A 9,384-nucleotide genomic window follows, 5' to 3' on the forward strand; every position below is an offset into this window, starting at 1 on the left:
TTGCTGTGGAGTGATTTAGGTCTCCTGCTAAATGGTAGTTTCTATTATATATTAACATAATGGATTAGGTAGTGAAATTGGTTTCAGCATTTTATGACTAATACAGATGGAATCACTATCGTTCTTAGTATCACGACTAAATCCAGACAGCATCTATCAAATCCTTGAGCAACTGGAATGAAAGATAGTTCGTGACTTGTGATACAACTAAGATCAGGCAATATCTGATTTCGTTAACAGTTGAATTTCACATAAAGTGTGGGTAAAGAATACTATTTTTCGTATTCGCATACATCACTCTGATTGACAAGTGGAGACTGCACGTACGGTAGTAAATTTGATTTATGCCAGAAATCTGCATGATTGTTTTCCAGTGATTTTGACAATCGTTTGCTTACAGTAAATAAACATTTACGTTTTACTTGCTACAGAAACTTTGCGGTGCCCATTTTTTCATATTGCATGTATTTACTCTGTTATTTTAATTAGATTCACACATGCTGATTACGTTTTTACTCATCTTGTCTCTTGTCCTACTCATTGTCCTGATGGCTAAATACACTGTAATACCATTTTTCATCGTCCAGCGTTAGTATCTCAACTTGGATTTGTATCATGGACACTTTATGGCAAGAGATGAGATAGGGTCAGTAAAGCTGTTAGGACAGTCGTTAATGTTCAGATAATCAGCAAATGACTTATTCCAATTATAATTAATGATGAACTAGTTCAGTTGGTCAAAATCTGTACGTTTATAATTCCAAACGTTTCGTTCAAAAGTATTTTTTAAAAACTATAATAGGCAATATTGCCATCAGTGTTTGCAATTGAAGAAAAGCCTTTATTATTCCTAGCCGTTCTAAGAAATTGTTTATAGGGTTTTCATGATATATTCCTGCAATCTGTCGTTTATATTTTCTTGGAAATGGTACCACCCTGCATTAGTCGCAGCTGATAAGGTAGTCGTCTTGAAAATTTATTGTCACTTGTCCCTAATACTTTGTTCTATTCATTTGAGATTTCAATACGATCTTTCTTTTAATGAGAACTTGTTTCTCCGTGACAACGGGGGCTCTCTGACCCATAGAAAGGATTATTAATAACAAAACTGAAAATTTAAATATTCACTTCTAATTACTTCTGCTTAAAGTTATAAAAAACAGAATTGAATCTTGAATCTGTGAGAACACCACCTAATTTCGATATTACTGGTCGATGGAATAGTAGGATGGTACGAATATTTGTTTGTTACAATATAGTGTCAGTATACCTGACACCATTTGGTCAGAAATATATTTTTATTGCCAACATATCCTAAAGATACATTTGGCCAAGTTAATATCTAATCTTCATCCTGATTCCAGATACATACATGAAAAGAAAACATTTGTACCAAAACTTTTTAATAACTTCAAGAATTTATTGTTATTATATACTTTTATATGCTTATATTTGCTTCCGATTCCTACAAACTCTAGACAAATTATAAAGAACCTTGAATGATTCTTATGAATCGTTGCAATCTTTACAAAGTAAAGAACGGTTGCAATCAATGTTCGCTTTTATATTACCTTGTTCGTAACAACAGAAAGACAGGTGAATTCTTCTATTGCAGATGGAAGAATAAATACATGTATATAAATAATGCAATACGTTGAAACGTTTTAATTGTATAATAGTTACCAAGTAGAAACTGTCTTGTGTTTAAAGATTTACTTCCCCAAACACAGTCTCAGTATCAACTCATAGATATATATATATATATATATATATATATATATATATATATATATATATATATATATATATATATATATATATATAAAGTACGCTTCTACAGTCAGAGTCAGTCGTCCTTTCTTGGGTCTCTTGAGACCCTTGTTGGACTTCATATGTCTTTACTCCGATAATCTACTAAAATACTAATCAGAACAGTAAGTGTAGATCATAATTAAAAGAAACCAACAATTCCCAATATTTGTACAGTGTATTGTTCAAACGATGTTGATAAGCACTTAGTGTTAAGATGCGTGTGTGTGTGTGTGTGTGTGTGTGTGTTGTTGTTTGCTTCTTCAATTTTTGATTATGGTCTGGTCATTCATATATCACGGTGACTAATCTGAATATCGTCTTTATTTAGTGACCTAATCGGTCTATTTTGAGTTAAGAGATACCCAAGTCTATTCGATTGTTAATACATGCTTTTCTGTATCTTTCCAAGTCGATGGATGACTAATTTGGGCTAAAATGGGGAAAGTACCTATCAAGTTGTAGTATATTCTTTTCTGAAACCTCTCGTGACCTAATTCTGAGTACCCGCGCGAACGGTAGCTATATATCGTAACAGTACATTAGAATCTTCTTCCCTCCAACACATGTTTTATTTTTGCTTTGTTTGGGTTTTTTCATGCACAGCCCGGTTATCAGTGATAAAAACCCAACAGGTCACATGCGAAGTATTGTAAGTGGTTGAGTAACTCACCAATGAAGATACGTGTATTGAATTACAATACAAAGGGGCGTAGCTTCCAAAGAGAGGGTCATTTTTTTGCTTTAATACTATAAGAACTTACACTATGGTAGAAGCAAAATAGAATGTTATACTGTATCGAAGAAAGACATATTTCCCTCATCACAAGAACGCATCTTAACAGACACAAAACATTGATTGTAAACCCGAGATAAGTAAGTCAATAATTAAGTAGGTCCGGAAGACAAAAGAATGTCTTAAATTACTTGAAATATTTAAAAATTCCACTTTTAAACTTAGCTAGTCTAATATTGTTTCTTTATTACCTGTTTATGATTGCAGCTATTGAGCACAGAAAGTTTTCAAACACTTATTACTGGAGAAAAGCTATTGTAAATGTTGCTTACTTTAGAACGTAATAACGTACAAAATGTATTTATTTATTTATTTATTTATTTGCAGGAATTAGTTTTATGATGGTGTCCCGTGGAACTGAATGTCTTCTTTTATCCCTAGCTATAAACATTATGCTGTTCATCTCTGCCGTTGTGTTGGGGATAATTCTATTTTCAAAACCACAGCAATCAGATTCGCACAGACATAACGACAGTTTAAATGATTTTGACTCACCAAGTATGTGCTTCCCGTGTAAAGAGGCTTCCAGCGTCCGGAACGTGAATTGGTACTTTTTGGACAAAACACGCCGTATTTGTTGTGTAAGACACAAAGAATCTCATCAGCATCTTTTGAAAATGGTAAGTATGTTAAAAATAAAAATTCAGATATAAAACTACCATGCAATAGATCTGCATTGTGTTCAATGAAACCTTACTGAACATAATTCCATAATTCTCTCTCTCTCTCTCTCTCTCTCTCTCTCTCTCTCTCACACACACACAAACACACACACACACACACAAAGAATAGAAAATGCCTTTGTAGAAATAAATGAATAAATTTAAGAACATGTTCAAGAAAGAATCTCCGGTAGATCCAACATGAAACTTCTGAATAACTATAAATGGATCCTCTAAGTGTCTTTGGTTAACAACTGGCTTTAAAGCATTTCCTAATTACTTTGTCCCAGCATTCATCGTCTTTCTCTATTTGCTAAGAACACAGTCTCCCTGACTCTTACATTTTCGTAAGAATGCTTTTAATTTCTGTTGCTCACAGACACCTATTATTTTTTACAGATGCTGCTTGCTGAAAGACATAAGAACAAGTCAAGCCAGAAAGCATATGTTGCGCATTTTTACCTGAATCAGTCAGCTCTAGGTAATTGTATTTAATTACTCTTTACCGTGTGCACTTTATAAGTATGGTTGTTCCTTATGTGCGTACCCATGTAAGAAGGTAGGTGGGTTGGTAGGTATGCTTTTATCTCGGGAGAGTATACCTGCAGAAAATGTCTGTTTCGATGGTCATAAGCACGAAAACCATTGGAAAGTCTAGACCCTAACAGATCAGGGAGAGAGTTCTAGCAAAACGGGATGAATTATTTATAGTTTTCATCTGTTTGGTGCCAAGTCTGAATAAAAGTATAGACAATAATACATGTATAGATGAACGACTGGTGGCACGAAATAACAATCAGCTGACTGTTGGACTGACGAACGTACGAAATAACTAACAAACGAACTGACCGGCTAATTGACTGGCTGAAAGAATGGATATTTAAGAAGCATCAGTAAAGATGACAATGTTTTCATTAAACATAAACATGATGTATACATTATCACATTTTTAATTTTAGAATTTGCAAGGCACCTTATCTCGTAAAAAGCCAAGAAGACCTCAGAAAAAAGTTTTTGATGTGAACTAAGTGTGTGTGTTTGTGTTTGTGTCTGTGTGTGTGTGAAACCTGATAATTGTGCAATTTGCGTATTTAAAAAGCTCTCATCTAGAAAAGCAACTTTTTTAAATCTGAAGTTTTGATTAAATGGACATCCGTTTTTCAGAGCATTCTGTCATCCGTTGGACAACAAATCTGGACGGAACTTTTGCTTTGGTCGCAAATGGATTTCAACCATCGAACACCGGGCACATTAGAATCCCGGTATCCGGCCAATATTACATATACTGCTTACTTTCCTTTAATGTTCCACTTAAAAGTAACACCAGTGATATTTATATAGATCACTACCTGTACAAACAGAGAGATGGATTTGAGACTGACGCCCAACGAAAAGAGTTGTTGGCTATTCAAAGTCTTACTATTTCAAGCTATGTGAATTTCCAGAACAGTTTTCTGTCCACAGCTCAAACTTTGGAGGAAGGGGATAGTGTTTTTATCTCTGTCTCCGATGTGTCGACCATATACCGAAGCAACCAATTCAGCTATTTTGGAATGTTCCGAGTGTGATGGATAGTACTCACATTGTTGTTAATTTGAAGTATATTGTGCTATTGTTGCTTGTGTATTGTTATTGTTGTTCTTGCTTGTTGTTTTGGTAGCAGACTTAGTTGATGTTACTGTCGATGATGATGACGACGATAATGACTTCTCTATGATTTATACTTTCTCAGTGCAGTAGAGTCATTTCACCGTTATCGTTGAAATTATGATCCACACTATCATACAGCCATCACGACTATGAACAGCATCACTAGTACATTCGATACCAACATAGCCACAAGCCAGCCGTTTTCATCTTGATCGTGCGGTGTTGTGTCACGACAATTACCAATTCATAACCTTAGCAATGGTCGTCATTTATCATCATATTCGTCGTTGTCGATAATCCATCACTATTTATGCCATTATCTTCATATATTCGTCTTCGTCTTCTTCTTCTTGTGAAAACACCAAATAATTTTAAAATTGCATGTCTGAATATTAACATCTACTTAAACAAGTTCACAAATACTAACAGCTGTTCTCAGTGGAAAATTGTTTGGTGTTTTAATAGTTGCTGAAACTAATCTTGGTTACTCAGTTTCCAGATGCACAAAGGCTAAAAGATATACATTACGTTGTATATACAGGCCATACATTACGTTGTATATAAAGGCTATACATTACGTTGTATATAAAGGATAGAGAAACTAACGTTTTACATAAAGGGTACATGGGAAGACGTTGTATGGAAGGGATAGAGAAATAAACAGTTTTCTTAAGGGTACAAGGATAGGTGTTCTAATAAAGTGATACAGAAGCTAATAGTTTATATAAGGGTACATAGACGTTGTATAAAAAGGGTATAGAAAATATTGGTATACGTAAGGGTACAAAGAGAGTTGTTGTTGTTATTGTTGCTTTGGGGTTTAGCGCCATTTCTCAGCGCAAGATAGGGTATATACATTTTCGGTAGCCAAGGTTCCGAGATGTTAGCCCATCAACACCTTGGCGGATTGAGCAGATATTTATCTGCTTCGGGTCTGTGAATTTCATTGTATGCGTTACAGCATCCAATCGAAATTAAGCTGTTCAAATTAAAAACTGTTCCTACATGATCAAGACAAGGATGCAAACAACTCATAAATAAACAATTGTCCACTGCCGATCCGTGTTTGTACAAGTACCTTTCACTCAAATACACCAGTAATGGCTTCTCTCTGGTACGTAAACATACTTTCGATGTAAAACTTACGTTACGTCCTTTTGAAGTCAATTGTCTTCACCATTGTCAGCTGATGCACAATGCACCGCTGTTATTGGTTAGTTGGCATTACATACTAAGGAAGGCAACTCATAAAATCCAATATAGGACAAAGCACTAAAATATCTGCTCGATCCGCCAAGGTGTAGATAAGGGTAATACATCGAAACCTTGGCTAGCGAAGATGGATTATATATGGGAGGCAGTATAGCTGACATACAGAGCGGTTCTGGAGAAGCAATAAGCGGAAAATGTACTTTGAAGAAAACTTGTATTCACCGAATTAAGTACAAGCTCACATTTGTACAGGAAATTGAAAACAAAATATATGACAGTACGTGAAGGACATCAAAATAATTGTATTTCTTTAAAAGCTCTGAGTGTCGATCCTGTTAAAAAGGTGTTTAGCTAATGTGTTACCATTTGATTCAGACAAGGGAGGTAAGAATGAGAGATTATGTTTAATAAGTTTTAATATATTATCTTTATCACAATACATAATGTGCTACTTTCGGCGACCTTTTTGTAAATGTATCTCGAAACGCTGGCCATGAAAAATCCTGATAGAATTGCGATATACGTCTTAGTAATGAGAATAACCACAAACATCACCTTATGAGGAAAGTGGAATTTTCTTTCAAAGTAGTCCTTGAAAATGATGTTGTTAAATATTAAAATAAAATCTGACTTAAACAAAGTAACAATTGTTGATAATATATCTTCAAAAATACTATATTATAGTAAAACATTCATACTTAAATCTTTAAAACAACACTTCTAAATATAGTTAGAGAAAAAACAGTTCCCATATTAGTTAAAACTGGCTGGAGAAACCCCTGTATTTAAAAATAATGATCTATTCAATAAACAAAACTATCACCCAGTCATTTTTAAAGCACAGTCTCAAAAGTATCTGAAAATGGGTCCAGTTTACCTAATTTCTTTCGCCCCGATCTTGCAGTTTTCGTTGTTGATGTAACTGTCAGTCCATTTAGTTATTTCGAAATAGCAAAGGCGGAAATCTTTGAACAGTGATCAATATATGGGAGCTTACATAACAATTCTTTCAAAATTTTCTGGCTGTCTTCTACGCTAACTCTTTATTGAAAACGTGAAAACATCCTTTGCACTTACGCAGATTAAGGCCGATAACTCTGTCAAGAAACAAATTCGTTCAAGACAGACCTAGTATGACATTTTTTTTAAAAATATAAAACTCTCAAAATTTTCTTTAAGGCTTGATAAGGTACGCGATAAACATTTTTATTTAAGCAGCAGTTATAATGAATTCAGAAAATGGATTTATCTTTGGACAGGTGAATGCTGCTAGCGCAGTATCTTTAAAATACTCAAGGGACAACCAGGAACTTCCTGTCTGCAATATGCTGCTGAGTATGAATCTTAAACCTTGTATAGTATCTTCAATTACTGCTCATCGATTTAAATTGCCCTCTTTTAGTTAAGCTTAAATAGCATCTTTTCCTAACTTTAGTCTTCTGTTTTAAGGTTGATGGGGTGGGTGGGGTGGGGGAAGCATTAATATCCTTGCTTTTCTCTTTTGCCTTAAGTCCTCATTTAGTTTATAACTTATCGGCAGGGTATTGTTTTAGCTTCTGCTTTAGGTTTTAATTTAGATCAGAAATTACGGAATTTAATCTATGTGCATGATTTTAAGAGCGATTGTAATAATCGGATGACATTACTCTTTGTATCTTCCTCTTTGCTATTGCTGGTTATTGTCTATGGCACATATATATATATATATATATATATATATATATATATATATATATATATATATATATATATATATATATATGTGTGTGTGTGTGTGTGTGTGTGTGTGTGTGTGTACTAAGATTGTTTTCATATGCCTTTTAATGTGATAAAATTTATATGTGCTTTTGTGGTGTTCAGATTTGTTATCTTTCATGGAGGTTTTGTTATGTTTAATTCATATTTTATAGTCGGTAGAATAAGCGCATAAGAGCTTATGTTTTATGTGGGTTTATCATGAACCGACTCTAAATAAAAATTATTTGACTTGACATCTTTCTTACTTTCTTGAGAGCCTCAGTAGCTCAGGCAGCAGACCATCAGATTGGTAATCCATGTGTCACGAGTTTAATAACGGCCAATGCCAACCAGCGTCAACTGCCTCGATATGACGCTAGAAAGATACTTAGCTCCCATTTCTTTGGGGATATAGTGCTGAACGTACCGTTAAAAACCAACAAATGATAAATCTTTGAACTACAGCTTCATCTTTTTAATGTCCAATGTTTGATTGCTACTTATTCTCTTTGATAATAATTTTTTTCTTCTAATTTGTGATATTTTTCACTAACTAGAATGCATGTACAACACATTTAAGTACGAGGTTCGAAAGTTTCTCTGAGAAGAGAAGCTTGTGTTAGGTTAAAATATTGAACAAAACATGGATATAGAAGTATTGTTTTCAGGAAGACTCACAAATTAATGACGCCCTTGGTGAGATATACACTTACTGAAAATATAATTTTTGACCCCAGAGCTAAAGAGAAAAAAAAAAAAAACAAATGCAAGAGACTGCTTGAATATTTCAATCATCTATTCAAAAGCATTTTTGTCATTAAAATAGTGTATACGAGACACTTCCCAAAATTGTTGAGATACGCATGCTAGTAATAAACTAGATAAAATAAATTACAGAATTTATATATAAGACCCATTATAAATACAATGAGGAGATTAGAATGATCTTTACCAAAGAAAATCTTACAATATTTTTCTTGCATGCTAAAAAAGTCAATATTTTCGAAAATTAACGCTAAAGTGAACAGTCAAAATCTCAGAATATAATTACTATTTTAACGACGCTGTGAATGAAGGCAAATTATATTTTATAACTTTATACACTTATTAGCAACACTTTAATCATTTTTGTTGCATCGGTAATAATAACAATAGTAACAGAATTCATACAACAGTTAAATTACTATAATATTATTTAGCTGTTCTTATCGCGTGTTTCGTCTGCAATAATCTACGTTAAAACTGTTTTAGGATACAGCATATACCAATTTGGACGACTACGACTGGCTGATACTGAAAAGTGAAGTTTAACAACAAAAGAACTGTGTTGAAAGGTTATCTTAACTATAAGTGAAAAATAAAGAGACAAGACTATAATGGAAGAATTTCAGTCTTGTTACAGACTTGACTTAGGAAAACTCAATAACTAAACCAGCTCAGAGCGAAATGGATAGACTCTGCTTTTCATTCAAATATAGACCATTAAAATGCAGTGTCTCATATAGATGTCGCCACATA

The 9,384-nt window shown here is 33.7% G+C and overlaps 1 protein-coding gene across 6 annotated transcripts in view; it reads left to right on the forward strand.

The window, feature by feature from the left end:
- LOC149799817 (uncharacterized) overlaps positions 1 to 6,769 on the forward strand; it is a 70,234-nt gene extending 63,465 nt beyond the window's left edge. For 5 of the 6 annotated variants that reach the window (XM_089959229.1, XM_089959233.1, XM_089959234.1 and 2 more), the window contains 3 exons: positions 2,933 to 3,225; positions 3,667 to 3,748; positions 4,432 to 6,769. In XM_089959229.1, the coding sequence (XP_089815355.1) occupies positions 2,933 to 3,225; positions 3,667 to 3,748; positions 4,432 to 4,835 (779 nt within the window). In that variant the 3' untranslated portion in view covers positions 4,836 to 6,769. Of the gene's footprint in view, positions 1 to 2,552; positions 2,686 to 2,932; positions 3,226 to 3,666; positions 3,749 to 4,431 lie in introns of those variants that run through there. The other variant, XM_089959230.1, reaches the window with a different exon arrangement.
- Positions 6,770 to 9,384: the final 2,615 nt, after the last annotated feature.

Source organism: Sinohyriopsis cumingii, chromosome 5, assembly GCF_028554795.1.
Source record: "Sinohyriopsis cumingii isolate HCF-2022 chromosome 5, ASM2855479v2, whole genome shotgun sequence".
Taxonomy (NCBI): Eukaryota; Metazoa; Mollusca; class Bivalvia; order Unionida; family Unionidae; genus Sinohyriopsis; species Sinohyriopsis cumingii.